Source organism: Candida margitis, assembly GCF_024628925.1.
Source record: "Candida margitis strain CBS 14175 chromosome Unknown scaffold18, whole genome shotgun sequence".
NCBI classification, from domain to species: Eukaryota; Fungi; Ascomycota; class Pichiomycetes; order Serinales; family Debaryomycetaceae; genus Lodderomyces; species Lodderomyces margitis.
In genome coordinates, this window is record NW_026261745.1 from 147511 (window position 1) to 166505 (window position 18995).

General features: G+C 37.2%; 7 protein-coding genes across 7 annotated transcripts; 1 reads left to right on the plus strand and 6 right to left on the minus strand. All coding sequences in view use genetic code 12, as the record gives it.

Moving 5' to 3' along the window:
• Positions 1 to 53: 53 nt before the first annotated feature.
• On the minus strand, positions 54 to 2189 carry TRP5 (tryptophan synthase; the record flags this gene model as incomplete). Its single annotated transcript, XM_051818050.1, has 1 exon — positions 54 to 2189. One exon carries the CDS (start codon positions 2187 to 2189, stop codon positions 54 to 56), a length of 2136 nt encoding a protein of 711 aa, XP_051673746.1.
• A 550-nt stretch (positions 2190 to 2739) lies between these two features.
• GDH3 (glutamate dehydrogenase (NADP(+))) lies at positions 2740 to 4104 on the minus strand (the record flags this gene model as incomplete). Its single annotated transcript, XM_051818051.1, has 1 exon — positions 2740 to 4104. The coding sequence occupies one exon, from the start codon at positions 4102 to 4104 to the stop codon at positions 2740 to 2742; it is 1365 nt and encodes a 454-aa protein (XP_051673747.1).
• A 1702-nt stretch (positions 4105 to 5806) lies between these two features.
• On the minus strand, positions 5807 to 6628 carry CANMA_000675 (putative signal sequence-binding GTPase; the record flags this gene model as incomplete). Its single annotated transcript, XM_051818052.1, has 1 exon — positions 5807 to 6628. The coding sequence occupies one exon, from the start codon at positions 6626 to 6628 to the stop codon at positions 5807 to 5809; it is 822 nt and encodes a 273-aa protein (XP_051673748.1).
• A 782-nt stretch (positions 6629 to 7410) lies between these two features.
• CANMA_000676 (metal cation transporter) lies at positions 7411 to 9507 on the minus strand (the record flags this gene model as incomplete). The annotated part of the gene is made up of 1 exon (XM_051818053.1): positions 7411 to 9507. One exon carries the CDS (start codon positions 9505 to 9507, stop codon positions 7411 to 7413), a length of 2097 nt encoding a protein of 698 aa, XP_051673749.1.
• Positions 9508 to 9974: 467 nt separating this feature from the next.
• GUT2 (glycerol-3-phosphate dehydrogenase) lies at positions 9975 to 11927 on the minus strand (the record flags this gene model as incomplete). Its single annotated transcript, XM_051818054.1, has 1 exon — positions 9975 to 11927. The coding sequence occupies one exon, from the start codon at positions 11925 to 11927 to the stop codon at positions 9975 to 9977; it is 1953 nt and encodes a 650-aa protein (XP_051673750.1).
• A 2391-nt stretch (positions 11928 to 14318) lies between these two features.
• CANMA_000678 (uncharacterized protein) lies at positions 14319 to 16268 on the plus strand (the record flags this gene model as incomplete). Its single annotated transcript, XM_051818055.1, has 1 exon — positions 14319 to 16268. The coding sequence occupies one exon, from the start codon at positions 14319 to 14321 to the stop codon at positions 16266 to 16268; it is 1950 nt and encodes a 649-aa protein (XP_051673751.1).
• A 904-nt stretch (positions 16269 to 17172) lies between these two features.
• CANMA_000679 (uncharacterized protein) lies at positions 17173 to 18948 on the minus strand (the record flags this gene model as incomplete). Its single annotated transcript, XM_051818056.1, has 1 exon — positions 17173 to 18948. The coding sequence occupies one exon, from the start codon at positions 18946 to 18948 to the stop codon at positions 17173 to 17175; it is 1776 nt and encodes a 591-aa protein (XP_051673752.1).
• Between the last annotated feature and the right edge of the window lie 47 nt (positions 18949 to 18995).

An 18995-nucleotide genomic window follows, 5' to 3' on the forward strand; every position in this document is an offset into this window, starting at 1 on the left:
GAACAAAGCACATTGTGGCCAATTTCCACTCTAAAAATATTCTATATACTCAATCATACAACATTCTTTTTCGATGGATCTTCATCAAACCTCAAGTCCCAACCAATTTGTTCACCCAACTTAGGCAACACTTCAGCAACTGATTGTACATCCTTGTCACCTCTACCAGAAACATTAATAACAATATGTTGATCCTTGGGTAAAGTCTTGGCCAATTCGACACCACCATAAATAGCATGAGATGATTCTAAAGCAGGGATAATACCTTCCAATTGCGACAAAAGTTTGAACCCTTCCAAAGCTTGTGCATCAGTAGCAGCAATAAAATCAGCTCTGCCGGTAGACTTCCAATAGGCCAACTCAGGTCCTACACCAGGATAATCCAATCCCGCCGACACTGAATGAGTGTCGTGGACCTGTCCGTCGTCATCTTGTAAAACAAATGTTCTTACACCGTGGAAAACCCCCGGTATACCGGCAGTTAAAGTAGCTGAATGACGATTAGTATCAATTCCATCACCACCAGCTTCCACACCCAACATCTTGACTTGCAAGTCCTTTTCAAAGGGGGAGAATAATCCAGTGGAGTTGGATCCACCACCAACACAAGCAACCACAGCGTTGGGTAATTTGCCATCGTTCAATTGAGCAAATTGTTGTTTAACTTCTTGTCCAATCACACTTTGGAAGGTACGAACCAAGGTTGGATATGGATGAGGTCCAATTGCTGATCCAACTACATAATGAGTAGTTTCCAAATTGGAAACCCAGTATCTAAAAGCTTCTGACGTGGCATCACGCAAAGTTTGGGTACCGTTCTTGACGGGAACAACATTAGCACCAAGGATTTTCATTCGGAAAACATTCAATGCTTGACGTCTAGTATCTTCTGCTCCCATGAATACTGTGCATTCCAAACCAAATTTAGCACATGCAGTGGCAGTAGCTACACCATGTTGACCAGCACCCGTTTCAGCAATGATTTTCTTTTTACCTAATCTCTTGGCAATAAGTACTTGTGCCAAAGCATTATTGATTTTGTGAGATCCAGTATGGTTCAAGTCTTCTCTCTTTAACCAAATGGTGGCACCGCCAGCATGTTCAGTTAATCTTTCTGCTTTATGCAATGAAGATGGTCTACCAATGTATGAATACAAGTCTTTAAACTCCTTCCAAAATTCTGGATCAGCAACTGCATCTTCAAATCCTCTTTCCAATTCAGCTAAACAAGTATGAAGGGCCTCAGGAACATACTGACCACCAAAGTCACCAAAACGAGGATTGTATTGATGTGCTTCTTCAAAATCAGGTTGTGGCTTGGTAAGATCACCACCTTCTTCTTTATCTTTAGTACCATTGTGGAATTGCTCTGGAGCATTTGACTTGTAATCATCACCAAGAATAGATCTGACATATTTGTAAGCAGTTTCACCACGTTCACCTGGTTTAGATTCGCCAATCAAAGTTACAATCTTTGATCCAATAACTACCCCATCAGCAACTTTTCCCACGGCAAGGAAATGCTCTCTTGTTGACACACCAAAACCAACTGCAATAGGCGTATCTTTTCCAACGTATTTTCGTACTCGAGCACACAATTCTTCAATACCGGCAGAAACTTTACTGGAAGCTCCAGTGGTACCCATTTTGGAAACCACATACACAAAAGAATTGGCAATTTGTCCCAATACCTTTAATCTTTCATCAGTAGTAGCTGGAGCTACTAATGGAACATAAGATAATCCATGCTTTGAACATGCGCTTCTAAACTTGACTGCCTCTTCAGGGGGCAAATCGACAATAATAAATCCATTGACGCCAGCTGCTGCTGCATCTTGTAAAAATTTGGCTTCACCATATTTTAAAATTGGATTATAGTAACCCATCAAAATCAATGGTACGGTAACACCGGCTTCATTCCTTGCTTGTTTCACCATATCCAATACTTTGGCCACCGTCATTCCATTTTCTAAAGCTTTAGTGTTAGCTGTTTGAATGGTTGGTCCATCAGCAATAGGATCAGAAAATGGTATACCGATTTCAATAATATCAACCCCAGCCTTTTGCATATTGGTTAAAATGGGGATCGTATCTTCAATAGACGGGTATCCTGCAGTGATGAAGTTGACTAATGCATTACGGTTTTCCTTTTTGCAACGTGCAAATGTCTCTTTTAATGCAGCAGACATATTTGTTGATGTATAGCTAGTAGTAAAGAAGAGATGAATTGCCTGTGATGGTAAAATTGAACTGGTTTTTATAGAAACTGAAAAATTATTTCTCCTCTCTCTGTTTGTTCAAAAGGGAACAGTGAGTCAATCCATTCCTATATTATATGCAGGATACACCAATTGTATTATTTTTGCTCTAACATCATGATGTTATCAAATAATGCTGTAGCCATATACCTAACCAACCAACCAACCACCATTCAACTCAGAAGGATTTACACGTCTCCACAGTATTGGATTCCCCAATTTTAAAGGCACTTACTTTAATAAAAAAATTTAAAACTAATTATACCTTATATATATATATATATATATTTATATGTACAACCCTAAAAGGAACAAAAAACTCTATGTAATAAAAACTTTCTTATTCTTCTTTTTGAAATTGAACTGAACTGAAATTGATGCTGTGCTGTTGTTGTTTATCTAAACATTTTTTGTCATGATCCCCATTATTAATAAAACCTAAAGTGTAGAGAAGCTCTATAGAGCTAGCTTCCTTCCTTCCTTAAAAGACTTCACCTTGGTCAAACATAGCATCGGCAACCTTCAAGAAACCAGCAATGTTTGCACCCTTCAAAAGTGATGGCAATTCACTTCCTTTATCAGTTGAGTACTTCTTGGCAGTGTCATAACAGTTTTCAAAACAGTTAACCATGATATCCTTCAATCTGGCGTCGACTTCTTCCTTAGTCCAGTTGACTCTTTGCGAGTTTTGAGCCATTTCTAAACCAGAGACAGCAACACCACCACAGTTGGCAGCCTTACCTGGAGCATACCAAACACCGTTGTTTCTGTTGGCTTCAAAGACTTCAATAGCTTCTTGAGTAGAACCCATATTAGAACCTTCAGCAATGTATTTACATCCAGCGTCAACTAAAGCCTTGGCTTCATCACCACTAACTTCATTTTGAGTAGCTGATGGCAAAGCAACATCAACTTGTCCAACCTTGGTCCATGGTCTAACGCCAGCAATGTATTCGACAGAGTTGTTACCACCAAAAGCAGAAGCTTCTTCTTTGACAATTTGTTCCAAACTCTTGAACTTCAATTTAGCAGCAGCAATGGCTTCAATTTGTTCAGAAGTGACTCCATTCTTGGCAATGATGGAACCCTTCGAGTCAGACAATGAAACAACGATACCACCCAATTCGATAACTTTCAAAGCAGCGTATTGAGCAACGTTACCTGAACCAGAAATGGCAACTCTTTTACCCTTGAATGATTCTTTACCGTTGGTGGCTCTTTCAATCATCTTTTCAGTGTAGTAAACACATCCGTAACCAGTGGCTTCTGGTCTAATCAAAGAACCACCCCAACTCAAACCTTTACCAGTCAAGACACCGGACCAGTTGTTTTGCATTTGCTTATAAGCACCAAACAAGAAGCCAACTTCTCTTCCACCAACACCGATATCACCAGCTGGAATATCAGTGTCAGGACCAATGTATCTAGCCAATTGTCTCATGAAAGAAACACAAAATCTTCTAATTTCAGAATCAGTTTTACCCTTTGGGTCGAAATCAGAACCACCTTTACCACCACCCATGGACAATCCAGTTAATGCATTCTTGAAAATTTGTTCAAAACCCAAAAACTTCAAAATGGACAAGTTAACAGTTGGGTGGAAACGTAACCCACCCTTGTATGGGCCCAAAGCGGAGTTGAATTGAACTCTGTAACCATTATTGACTTGGATTTCACCCTTGTCATTCTCCCAAGTAACTCTAAATTGAATAACTCTTTCAGGAACGGAAACAACTGGAATAACCTTCTTGTATTTTGGTTGTTCAGTGAACAAAGTAGAGTCTTGAATAGCAGTGACTAATTCGTCATAAGCTTGTTGAAATTCTGGTTCGTGTGGTAAGACCATTGTGATTATTGTATAATGTGAGTAAGTTTGTTTCTAAAGTAAGTAAGGGATATATGAAAGTAAAACTCCTTTATCTGAAGAAGAAAGAAAGAAAGAACAAGGAGGAGAAAGTGAAAATTTTTGTTGATGATTAAAGAGTATTTATATATTTTTCTGCATTTGGTCTACAGAAGAGTATGAATAGGAAAGATGATTCAATTGAAATGAAATAAAATGGGTTTGTGTAAGTATAGTTTACATTTGTGTAACTATAGCACATGCCCGAGGACAATAAAAAAAAAGAAACATTTTAAATGGAATTAGTATGTGTGTATGGAGGTGTATTTCTTATCATCCAATCAAATTGCGTACTGATTATGCAAAGCAACTTAAATTACGTAATTACATATTTCTTTTTTTATTTTCTCACCTTTACCGGCGGGCCATTTTTTGTATTTTTGATGCGTTGTTATTATTCTTTTGAAGTACTGGATGTATCTTTAGATCTTACGAGAGCAGAAGACATAGAGAATGTTAGGTAGATAGATAGTGATGGAGAGAGTATGTGTAAAGGTAGATAAATAAAGCCGTATCGGACTTGTATTCAAACAATTCTTACTGGAAAGTGTAGTAGTAGTAATAGTAGTAGTAGTAGTAGTTCTAGAGTCTATTCAAAAGTAGCACCATATACTTTTTCATTTGCATAGAGCCAGTCAATTGTTCAGTCACTTCTCTGTTTAAGGTAAAAGAGTCAATTTCTCACAACATGACTGAGTCAGTAGAGAAGCCCTTCTTCTTTCACACATTATTCGTCTTGTTGAAGATATCCTTTCTCCGCCATCAGTTTGCAGTGTAAGCTCTTCAACAGAGTCAATAGAGAAACACCTTTGACTCCTATACATTACTAGACACTGAACGTACTTTTAAGCCCTTGAGTTTGTTTTATCACTGGCAAATGAGAGAAGAGGTAGTGTACTTCGGATAAATCTCAAGGTGTTTTTTGGTTTTATATTTTCTTGTCTTTCTCCTCTTACGGCAAAATGCGAATGAAAAACAAAGCGGATTTTTCCGATACCCTTTTTTTTGTCTCTTTTATCAAGTACCAATTGCGCTTAACCAAAATAGTGGGTTTCAAACCTAAAGTCTGTTCAAGCGCCACTCTAATATACTCCGGGTCTCCTCTCCTCTTTCATTACTTTGGCCACGCCTCTAAGACCATGTTTGCTTATACTCACGTAGATAAACGCTTGATGTATAATTTTAAAGCTTTAGTTCTAGGTTGATATTATGTGATTGGCTATAGATTAAGAAAGAACAATAACAAGAAAAATAAAAAAATCGTTCTATTCTGTCCATCTTCAGGTACCAAAAGCGAGCCACAATGGAAATTCCCTTTAAGATGATACATATCCTTTTTGCAACACATTTATTCCATATCTAGATATATATATATATATATATATATGGTATGTATAACTCTACAAACTATCTTGGTATCTAATCTACATGTAACAATAATAAATGGTGAGATCTTTCTGTTCAGTGTACATAATCTTGCAGCTTAACAATTAAAGACTCTACATTATTCACGTGTTCATGAGTCTTCTAACAATGACACTTCTACTTTCTAATTCAAATGAAGATCATCTAAAAGTAATACATTTACACTATCGATATTAGTACAAACTTCTAGTCACATAAAACTGCCCCCTTTGCTAACCTCTTAAAACGCATCATCAGGAATCTCAACTTCATCTTGAGGTTCCTTAGGTTCTTGAGCTTCGCTCCATTGAGTTACATCATCAATATAACTCAAGATATTCTCAACACTCTTACTATCTTTAGAGCAATCCAATGGCAAAAACTGTACCATGCCAAAATCATCAATTAAATTGGCTATACTCTTGGTCATTTTGGCAAATTTTGGATTTATATCATCCTCCTGTTTAGCCAACAAGTATGGATCTGGATTTAAAAATTGTTTTAATTTTCGTTTTGACACTTCATCTTTAATCAAATCAATCTTAGACAAGATATTAATATGAGGTAATTCAAGTAAAATCATGGCTGACATGGCACTTAATGCGCCACTGAAGAACTTTGATGAGTCAATAATAAACGGCGATTCTAATAAATAGCAAGCACATAAATTAAAACTAAGACTCAGCTTTAAATGGTTAACAATGGTGGGCACAACCGGTATATGAGTGTACAATTCAATTTGTCCCGGCATGTCAAATATGAGATATTCATCATTATAGTCACCAATCTCTTCATCTAACCAGTCGAGGTTCTGTAATAGGTACTCAAAACAATAAATTAGCCCCCCATTGGGTCCCAAATCTAATTCTTCCATTACATCTTGTAACGAAATCAAGTCACGGATATCAATGGTGAATTCAAATTCAGTTGGCTCTGCTGCTGGGTCCAAGTTGACTATGTGGGCTCGACGACCTATTGATTGCATGTGAGCTATTATTGAATTGCAAAAGGTTGATTTACCAGCTCCTGCTGGTCCCATTACTAATACTCCCGTACGTGACATTTTTAGCTAGATTGAACTGACTTGATAGATTATACTAAATTAGGTTATATATTGATGAGGTGTGGAAGATGTGTCGTGGTTACTACTGTGCCAATAGTTTCAGATGCAAAAGAATTAGTGTTCAATTAAAAGGTTGTTTTAATAGTTCATGACTAGACCTACCATTAATGAGTCTCCGATTTAGAAGATGAGGGAACAAAAAAAAAAATAAAAAGCAACTTGTCGCGACACCGAGAAACTAACGAATGTGACATAGCGACATGTTGTATCCATCGTCGTTCTGGTAGATGAACTTAATATACTTCAAAAACATGCCTTTGTAAATCCAACTACGCCTCATGGTTATGTTGGTTTTCATTGGTTGCCAACCCTGCAACAGTTCAAAACCATTGTTGAAGAATTTAACAGTGAAATGGCTTCTGGTGATTGTTCAAAAATGTTTCCTGTCAATTTCGAAAAGACCTTTTCGAATGTAGAGTTGATAACGACGCCGTGGATAGAATACTTTATTTGATGTTACGATCTAAGGAAGAATATGTTTCAGCCCTATTTTTGGAATCATTGCATAGATTCAATGAAGTTTTAACAAAACATATACTCTAGAACTTGTCCCAAACAAAATAACGTTAATATATATTGAATAAATCTATATGCCACACTTACAGTTTTGAATTAAGCTAGCTGTCATGAAAATCCCAAATAAATCCTTTCATTTTGGCATGAATTGTTCTACTTTATAACCGCCAAAGACAACCACCCCCCAAATAATTATCCAATAAGTCTTATTTCACTTTTCTACACCAACAATCATCGTAATCATTCTCAACTTGAATCATCACATCATTGCTAAAATTGTCATTACCCCCACCATCGCTAAACAATCTTTCAATTTGTTTCTTAATATACCAACTATTCTCACCACGATATATTTGTACATGAACATATCCATTAATTTTGTTTCCTCCACTAGGCCAAAATCTTGGAGTCGTTATTGATTTGACTCCCTTAATGTTTGATATTTCATGTAAAGTATTACGAATAGTTGACTCTTGCTGACGCGGGATTTGTAGTAATAGACTTGATGCTGTTGACTTTATTAATGGGATTGCTGAAGCGAGGATTAGAATTGCAATTATAAAAGACGCAATGGGGTCAAAACCTTGCCAATGGAACAAGTTGGTCAAGATTGTTGAAATTACTACTCCCACTGAGCCTAATGCATCGGCTAATATGTGAAGGAATATACCTCTCATGTTATCATTAACTGGTTCGTTTGATTCGGGGGTATGCGAAGCAGGGGAATGAGAATGGGAATGCAGGTGCAGGTGCAGATCCACATGCAGGCCACCTGCATGACTGTGACTATGGCCATGACTATGTCCGTGCGTATGCCCATGATTGAATGCAAAAACACCAACAAGATTAACCAATAAGCCCAAAACCGAAACCACAATCAATTCATTAGTTCGTTGCAAATGAACCGGATTAATCAACCTCCCCACAGCTTCAAACATTATGGACCCACTAATCCCTATCAACAATGTAGCATTAGTAAAGCCGGCTAAATTTTCCAAATGAAACCAACCGAGAGGGAAATTCAGTTCATTATCGATTTCTCGTTTGGATAATACGCCGGCAATAAGCCCCAATGCTAATGATAGACAATCTAGTAACATGTGTAATGAGTCAGATAGTAACCCCAATGATTTTGATCGGAATGAGTATAGGAATTGGATAATCATAAAGCTGGCATTAAGTAGTAAGAAGTTGAATATTGCTCTTGTATCTTGGTGTTTGACAACTTGGGATAAGATCAGTGAAGAAGATGGAGATGATGACGACGACAATGACGACGCTGTTGTGGTTGTTGCGTTACTGTTGTGTCCATCTTGATACAGCCCAAACCGTTGGCTACTCTTCAACCCAGGTATAATCAACAACGTCAACAATAAATCTCCGATACAGGACCAGACACTAAACAGTTGAAATACAAGATATTTCAACACAGTATTAACTGAGCTCAATCCCATGAAAAACAAAACTTGAACTTGCAATTTATCATCACCATTATTATTACGAGGAAACTCTTGAAATGTAACTAGACTAATTGTAAAAGTAATCAAATTTACACCAATCATACTAAAACTAATCTGATTACTTAAAACCAACCAAATTAATACTCCTAGTAACGTTGTCATTATAGTCACATTTCGATCTAGGGGTAGTTGAAATTTAGTATCGCGATGAAGTATAGTAAATGCCACACTAATTAACCCATATCCTAAAATTACCATGGTCTTGGGTCCTGGTTCATTGTCAGAATAGGCTGAACTGGGACTCATTATTAATAAATCAAGTAGCAACATTAATGGCGTGTATACATTGAATAAATTCAAATATAGTCCAAACGCAATCAAACTGCATCGATCAAAAGGGAGACAAAGAGTTGATAGTAACCCACATGCAATTGCTAAATATATCTTGATTGAATTGGTGGTCTTGGCGGTAAGAAAGCTGGCTTCTGATCGACTAGATGTGCTATCGTCTCTTGGAATGATGACCTTTATCCATTGGGCAAAATGCACAATCAAAAGTATGGCCAGACTTGAAGCAATTGAAACTGCAATTCGCAGTAGTATCAGAGGTACATAATTGGATCCTTGATTCGCAGTAGTACTTGTTGTTGGCGTCAAAATTAACCCTTGTGATATGAATACTATAGGATAAGCAATTAATAGCGGTAGTGACGTACTCAAAAGCAGACCAATTGTAGACTTTGTAGAAGATATCGACGAAGTTAGGTTGATTCTTGGTGTTAATTTTGAGTAGGGCAGGGGGGTATCGTTGTTGTAGATGTACGGTACTTCTGTTTGTTCCATAATGTTTCAACAATTGTAAAGGAGATAACAATGAAAGAAGGATTTATTCTACTATGATGATGATGTTGTTGTTAGTGAAGATGCTGCTGCTGCTTTAGTAGAAGCTCGTGAAAATATTGCAGAGTTAACTGACAAAAGTAAAAGTAATCTATGTTCTTTGGATAACCACTTGAATTTGTTTAAAAAAAAATTTCCAAATGAAATTTTGCGCTCGATTTAAATTTGACGCGTGTCTGTTTGAAACATCAACTGGGATTCAAAAGATTACACATTATAGCATACTCCTCCTTACATGTACTATCCTATACTTCCTCCCCTTCCTATCAAACAACATCTTACTTTAAAAGTATATTCTATTATCTATAAACTCTATCTTATTATAAATAAGTTGTATTTTTTTTTTTATCTTGCAATTCATCAAAGCCATTATTCAAACATTTTCGTCATTCATCCATCCAAAGCATGGCTTATTGGACAGTAAATTCTTCAACGTCAAACTTCTTTGGTGAAATACCCATATTACCGATATACTTGACGGCATCCTTTCTCATCTTCTCCTTGGTGTCATCGTCCCATTTCAATTCTTGACTCATGATTTCAACAACTCCATCAACGGCAGAAAGAGCTTCTCTGGCATTCAAGAATGCTAATCTAGTTCTTCTAGCAAGGAAATCGACGGGAGTTCTTGGGTACTCGTATTTCAAAGAATAGATCAATTCAGCAATGGTGAATGGTTCATCAAATGATTGGTAACTTAATTGGTTTTCTGGTGAGGCTTCTACTAAACTTGGAATGAATTCCTTGTTGGCAGCTAAAGTGATTGGCAACTTGTTGTAATCACTGGCAGCATACAAGTCCAAAATCATAGCTGAACGAGATCCATAGTTGTGCGATAAATGCTTGGCCAATTTCAATGGAATCTTGTATTCGTGAATTAATCTGGCCGAATAGTTTTTGGAGTAATCATCACCACCAATCAAAATCAATTGATTAGTTTGACATGGTTTAAGGTTCTTGCCAGCAAAATCAAAATGGTTAACTACGTAATCAATAGTTTCTTGGGCCATTTCTCTATAAGTGGTCCATTTACCTCCAGAAATAGTGACTAAACCCGAATCTGATTCCAACAACAAGTGCGATCTGACCAAACCTTCAGTTGAGCCGGAATCTTCTTGTCCCTTAGGCACAGTTCTTGGGTCTCTAACCAAAGGCCTAATACCGGACCATGCCGATAACACGTCAGTTCTATCAATAGGGAAAACCAAGTATTTTTGCATTTCATTGATAATATCTTGAATATCTTCTTCAGTTGGAATTGGGTTTTCTGGAACATATTTAACTGGAGTATCAGTAGTACCTGCCAAAACTTTTCCTTGCCATGGCAAGAAGAACATGACTCTTCCATCTGAAGTTGATGGATCTAATAAACCAATATTTTGTGGACAGTAGTATTCGGGTAAAACAATGTGAACTCCACTGGATGGAACAACCATTCTTGGCTTTTGTTTAGTCTTTGGTGGTAACCCTTGAGGATCTTCATCCATTTCCAAAATATTGTCAGCAAAAGGTCCAGTAGCATTGATGATTGAAGTAGCTTTCAAATCGTATTGTTTCTGGGTTTCCAAATCAGTGGCTTTAACACCATACAATTTACCCTTGTCATCTTTCAATAATTGATCAACATTGAAATAATTCAATACAGTAGCACCATTTTCAATAGCAGTGATGGCCAAGGTAGCATTCATTCTCGTGTCATTAAATGAACCATCATGGTAAACACATGCAGCTTTTAAGTTAGATACATCCATCATTGGAGCAATAGCAGCAGCTTGTTCTTTACTGAAAATGGTGGAATTTCTCAAATTTTGTTTACCAGCAAACCAATCATACATTTTACAACCAGCAAAGAAATAAGGAACTTGCCAGTAAGTATAAACTGGAATCATGATTGGCAAAACCGAACATAAATGAGGAGCGGTTCTCAACATGTTACCTCTTTCGTTTAAAGCTTCAATGACTAAATCCAATTGGGCTTTTGATAATTGGAAAATGGCCTTTTCCAAGTATCTAACTCCACCATGAGCCATCTTGGTTGATTTAGAAGATGTACCAGAACCAAAATCGGTCTTTTCCAATAAACATACATTCAAACCACGAGTGGCTGCGTCAACAGCACACCCAGATCCAACGGCACCACCACCAATGATTAACACATCAAACTTCTTCTCTGGTGTTAACCTAGATACCAACTCTTCACGAGTTGGTGGGGCTGGGTAATCTTTCTTTAATGGTTTGTAGGATGTAGCAATTTGGGCTGGTTTCTTAGGTTGGATAAAATCTAAATAGATAATGGTACCTCCAGCGGCTGCACCCAAAGCTAAGGATACTTTACCCACTGCTGATTTGAAAAATCTTGACATAGTCTAGTGTGTGAGTTGGTAAAACCCGGTTTTGATCACTAAAGGAATAATTTGAAGTTATATATATATATATTTGCTTTTGACGCTGTGAAAAATTGCCTTTTCGTTTTTGTTGACTGGGAAAAAGGAACTTTTGCAGAAATATTTTTTTTATTTTATTTTTTTTTCAGGCGTTTAATTTTTCCGAGGTAAAAATAAAACTAAAGCAAAAGTAGTCACCAAAATAAAATTGGGGAGTCTCTATAGACAAGGGTGGGTTTTTGAAGTTGAATAGATAAGTAGCTAGTATTCAAGACAACAGAAAGAGAGAAAGAAAGGAAAAGAAAAGAAAAGTGGTGGAAAAAGATTTAAATAAGCAATGTCCAATCATGAATTATTTAAATTTTTAGTTTTTTATAAAACAAAACGGCCTCAAACAAGCAATAGAAAAAGAGAGAGAACACACGCTACACGTGAATGTGGTTAATACATTTTAACTGTTTTGTGTCATGAGACGGACAATCGCAATTCGACGAAAAAGAAGAGGAAGAAGAAGAAGAAAGCAATTTAAACTATTGTGCATATATTTGCAAAATAGATTAAATCCCACCGAAACTGCAACCGAAATCCGAAATCAGTTTCAGAATGTTTGGTATTCTTTTCTATCTTTCCTATTTCAAGTATATTATATATTCCAGTATAAAAGATGGCCATGACTTAACTACTCTCTCCACCAACTCTTTGTTCCCCACCATCGGGCATTGGAGAAAAAAACAAGAAAACAAACAAAAAGATTCGTCATTGAATGAGCAATACACAAAAAACCAAAATACTCGAGATCAAAAAAAAAAAAGCATATGATACTGGTGTAAACTGTAGAACCCAACTAGATCTAGCAACTTGATTACATCACGTAAGAGAGTATCGCTATGTTGATGCAGCTAAGAAAATAGAAGTTATTAAAAGAGTCTATATACAGTTGCTGTATGCTCTGTGTGTGTGTGTGTGGCAGTGTCCCTTGCCATTTCTTTTTTTAGGTTTTGGTCAAGAGACACACACGTACACATACACACACAAAACAGAGGTCAGATGTTCTTACCCATACGTTTGAGTCGGTTGAAAAAAAAAACGAATGGTGGTTGAATGACAACTTTACACTACTGTCAAAAGATCACACTTTTTTGGGGGGAAGTGAAAAGAGTGTGTAATTAAGTGGGTGCAAAATATTGGGTATCTTATTCTCTCTGCTTAATGTTTTCGGAAAGATTCTTGGAAAGATAATAGTAGCTGATTTGTAGAAAGTAAAAATCACAGAAAAGTAAGACACTTTTCAACAACTGTTAATGTCTCTCTGTCCTATTTCTTTGTATATCAAACTGACAAGTTCTTCTAGCGTCAAAAAATTAACAAAACAAAATCCCACTCTTCTTCTTTTGACGTTTTGGAAGAAATTGAAATTTAGGACTGTCAACCTATCAAAAGTGTCTGATAAAGATCTAGACAAAGTTATGTTTTCTTTGTGGCCTTGTGCCCCAGGTTTTTTTCTATTGTCCAAAGGGTATTCTTTTTGTTTAAATCGGTGATTATATGTGTGGTGTGTATACTGCATATGAATTGCCCTAGTTTGTGTAATAATGTCTTGTGTTGCTGTTTTAAAAAAAAAAAATAAAAGTAACTTTTGTGTGTGATGTGATTTCATATATTCAATCGCTTCTTTTAGCCGAGGTTAAATTAATTCTTAAAGTTATAACCAAATTTTTTCAACGGCTGATGATTCAAAAAAATGAAAGGAAAACAACAGCTTTAGCTTTGTGCTCCAAATTGATCAAATTCCCCCCACCCCCGGCGGCTTTTGCGCTACTAAGAACGACCCCGGACTGCAGAGACACCGCTCCCGCTGGGTTTGTTTTGCAGCTAAAGCTTTGAAAGCTAAACCAGTATTGTTGCAAAGATTTTCCTGCTTGGCAACAGAAGAAAAGACCGAGATCACTGTTGAAGGGTATGCATAAGGAAGTCTCCAACTGTATACAATTGGTTTAGCTTCCCGTTTTCATCGGCCATGGGCTTATTTGATGTAAAATTTGCTTCAGTCCTCCTATATTATTTTGCAACCGTAACTCTAAACAAGATATTTGTTTATGTATAAACAACACTCCATATGGTTTATTTATTTGTATATGACTTAATAGAGAATCTCAAATCGTCCAACTCAGCACTCTTTGCCATTTGACTAACTGGTATCTGGCAACACCCTCCATTGAAGGCAAAAATAAAAGTTTATAGCAAGTATTTTTATCCAAAGTACACGCCAATACTAACCAACAAAAAAGAACACCTCCAAATCCTTTTATTACAACCACCACCTTTCCAACTAGAATAACAGCTACTGTTTAACACTTTCCACCCATTCCAATGTCAAGTTCAAACAATCAAGAAGCTCTTGAGCAATTTAAAGTAATAGCTGGCTTGGAATCAGATGATTCTTCTAGTGACACCGATGCCAAAATTCACCGCCTACTAACAGTTCATGATCACGATTTGAATAATGCCATCTTGACATACTTGGAATCCGGGTTTGACACAGTTGAATCGGCTCGAACACATTTACAAAATGACATAGGCTCAAGTTCGGCGATTGATACGAGAGAGATTGAGGATATAAATGGTGGTGGATATCACGACAACGACGATGGCGATGACGAAGCCGTTGGTGAACTAATACATCGATCAGCATCAACAAGAACTAGGGGCGAGTATGTCAATTTGCAAAGCCAAATGTTTCTCAACTCACTTATGCCTCGATTGCCTAAAGCGCCTCAAATATCGACGCGTTGGCAGTTGGACGTGGGCATTCATAGTTCTCTTATTCATGAACGTGAAGAGAAACAGAAACGAGAATTGTACAGAGAGAAGGAATCAGATGATGAAACAGTGGTGGAACAAAGTCGCAAAGTGAAAAGTGACACGTCAAGTAGTAGGTTAAGTACTAATACTACCACCAATACTGCTCGCAGCAGCTCTATTTTGAACACCTTATGGATCATCTTGTTGATTATACCCAAAAATATCCTTCTGGTGATTATCAGCTCTATCAAATTCTTTTTCGGTTTTGGCTGGAGTAGCAGTGATGAATATGACAATAATTTTAAATTTAATCGACTGTTTGATTTTGACAAGTTTCATCCCGATTATTCATACTTGTCGACATTGAAAGAAAAGGAGGAACTGAAAGAGCAAGCCCATGCAATTGACTTGTACGATATAACCGAGTCAGGATTCAACGAATTGCACTCTCATTGCCAAAAGGAATATGACTGGCTATTGGTTGTCTTGACTAATGACTCAATTGAAAATACCAATTTTGTCAATCGGTTACTCAAGAACTCCGTATTCAAAAAGTCATTCAACAGAGACACTGGAGAATCCAAATCAACAAAGTTGTATTTTGCCAATGTTGATCATTCACCAGAAGCTTGGGAAATTGGACAAACATATAAAATCAAGAAAACGCCATATGTAATGCTTGTTGCTAATGTGTCTGCTAGTCCTGATGTCATGGCATCAATGTCAATTGTTTACAAATCCAACTTGTCGAAACAATTTATTATTGATGACGAATTGAATGTGACTGTGATGAAGATTGCCAAGTATTTGGCCAAGAATATCGACAAGTACAACCCTCAATTAGTTGCAGCGAGGTACGATAAACAAGAGACAGATTTTGGTCGATTGATTAGACAACAACAAGATGATGCATACACTCAATCATTATTAAAAGACAAATTGAAGAAGCAAAAACGTGATGAAGAATTGCGCTTGAAACAGGAGGCGGAAAACTTGATCAAGTTAAGACGCTGGTTTTTATTCAATTTGATCAAAGACAACCACATTGATAGCTTAACTGATGGTACCAATGACTCACTCTTACGTGTGGCTGTTAAACTACCCAGTGGTAAACGATTGATTGAACAATTTAACAAGTCAATATCGATACTGCAATTTTTCATCTACATCGAACTCAAGTTATTCATTGAGGAAATGACATTGGAATTGAATCATGCTAATGAAAATTGGTTACAAGATGAAGCAATGATTGATGAATTGATCACTGAATTGGAGCTGGACTTATCCAAGGAATGCAGATGTAAATTCGATGATGTGCAACATTATTATACGGAAAATCCATTTAAATTTGAAGTTGTGCAACCATATCCTAAAAAAATCATTTTTTGTGATTCAAATTTGACTATTGGACAAGTGCCTGAATTCAAAGGTGCTAATTTCTTAGTTGAACATATAGTGGAAGAAGAGGATGATGAAGAAGACAATGGAGATGAAGACGAAGATGCTGAAAAGGACTGAATAAACCAATTTATAGATCTTTCCCGATGCATACATTCTTGATTGATACTCTGGAATGAGGAACTCTTATTCAATGTAGGCAGTTGTAGTTGAATTAACTGCCTTTACCAGGTGGAGCCAGATGATTCGTATCTCTTTGTGTTGTTGCAACTCTTCCACCTCAAGCGAGTGTGTAGTAACCCCATTCTCAAACAAATGGACTCCCACTTGTGGTGGTTACTTTAGCAATTGGAAACGATTGCTATACTTTTCTAAGATTGGAGTCAATCCACAACATCTTGTAGCCAATGATTGACTAACACTACAAATACAGTGTTTTTATTTTTATTTCATCCTAGTGCGACATAATTGTTCATACCAATGCGACATTTATTATTCAAACCAACACGACATATTTTTCATACCAGTGCGACATAAATTTTCATACCAACGCGACATAAATTGTTCGAACTAGTGCGACATAATTTTGTATTATGTGATTTTGTTTCGGGTAGGAAAGGAAAATCATAATATAAGATTAAAAAGGGATAATGAATTGTTCATTAAGTTTCAATGCCTACACGACAAAAGAGTATTCAATGTTGATTGGTTGGCGATTGGAAGTCGGCTGACTTATATTGGGGCATAGAATAGAGAATATGCGGTAAGAGAGAGGGATGGAGGACTGATTATATGACTATATGAGAGAATCAAACTTTCCTGAGACTTACCCACAAAGCATGTTCGAGATAATCAACCTTTACTTTTTCTAGCTAATAATATATTCTTTTCTAGCTGACAATATATACTTTTCTTCTTGAATAAAGACACTTATGTCAATGGATAGCTAATTTACCAAACCAACTGAAATTACTCATCTCCCCAAGACATTTATAGACAATATAGCCATTTCTAAAGAAAACCCTTACTCCATGTGCCTTTTAAAGAATGACATCACAGTACCAAATTTAGAGGGAGGTGAAGATTCACTCCTTTGAGTTCCCAAACCTTCGTCTTTTTTTCCTTCTTCTGCTTCGAGAGGATTTATGTTTTCCTTGTTCTCTTCTCCATCTTTGCTCGATTCAACTACTTTGGCTTCTTCTTCTTCATAATTATTAAGAGCTCCACTATCCGGAATGTGCTCTGCAGCTTTTTTGCCCACAACTTCTTCTTTATAAGAATCGGGAGCCCTATTTTCTTTAGGTGGTTCTTCGAGGTGGAATAGATGCTTGATACTGGCCTTGACTTCCTTGAGTTTACGCATGGAACGCTTGGCGCGTTTTTTAGGACTGTCATGGTCACCACCTGGTACATCTGCTGCCCCACTAGAACCGGAACCTTTACCAGGTGAACCTTGTTTACCACCACCACCAGAAGCAGTGCCAGCACCAGCACCAGCACCAGAATCATCATTGGAACCTCCTTCAGACTCCTTACTTTGGGCGCCAGAACTCTGACCGGAGTGAGTCCTTTCAGCATTTTCTTTAAAAATTATTCTCTCAAGCTTCTCACGATCCAGTTTTGACATCTTAAAGTCGTCTTCTCTAAGTTTGGCTAAAGCCACAAGTAAACATCCTCCAACACCAAGCATTTCTTCTGCCCAATCTTCGACCTCAATCTTTACTGTATCATTGTTGATATCTTTTACAGTAATCTTAATAATCAGGTCCAATGATATGAGGAAACCTATCTTTGATGCCGCAAACCACATTTCTATAATAACCTGTTGCAAGATTGCTTTGTGCGATGCCTTCGTCGTGTCACAAATGTTGTTGAGGGTACACAGTTTGACTTCCGCAACCCATGTTAAATCAACCTCCGAATTCCCTTTACCTCCTGATTCCGCTTCCTTTCCTTTTGCCAGCTTTATTTGTACCTTCACAGTGTAATCAGGGCGATTCTTTTTCTTACCATCTCTCAAAAGACGTTCTCTGTCGAATTCAATCTTGCACTCCACTTCAGACCCCCCTTGAGCATAAGCGAATCGTACAATGGGATATATGTACAATTCCGCCAATCTTGTTGCCCAAGGGGGTTCAATAAAATCAATAAATTGAGTGGGAGGTACTTTGAATTCTGGTAGTGTACACTGAGTGAACCCTTGTACCGGCATCAGCATCAAATCTTCCCTTTGAAAGTTACCAATGTTTGGGGTGACCGATATCTCAAAATCATTATACTTGTCCAAATCTAAACGTGCACTTAACTTGGTGCTTAAGGCACGTCTGATAAATTTGGGATAAAAAAATAAAACTAAAGATACCGTGATCACGTTGTTCAATGAATCCGCGTACTCCTTTGCACCACGGTACTTGCATCTTGCGCAAAATTGCAAGTCACTGATAATCTTTTCTATCACAGTTATAGATTTATCTGATAAGTCGGCCTTTAATGGGGGTTTACCAATATCTATGAATCTGGCAACGTTGTTGGTAATGCTCAACACCTCCTGTTTTTCTGATTCTTGAAGAATCAGAAAAGATTCCCCGTATCGATCTATCATAAGCTCACGTAATTTGTCATCCTCTACTTGCCCTCTATTAGTCTTCTCTAAAAACGCTTCGAGCATATCTGAAATTTTCTTTGGTTTCATAATGGAGTACTCTTCAAAAGTTGATATTTGCTCACCCACTTGAAGATGATCGAAAATTTTAAAACCTCGCGAGTCCCACGGGTTTGAGATCAACATGATCGATTGCATATTGTGATTAGTAACAAAAGATGATGGTATATCAACAATTTAACAAC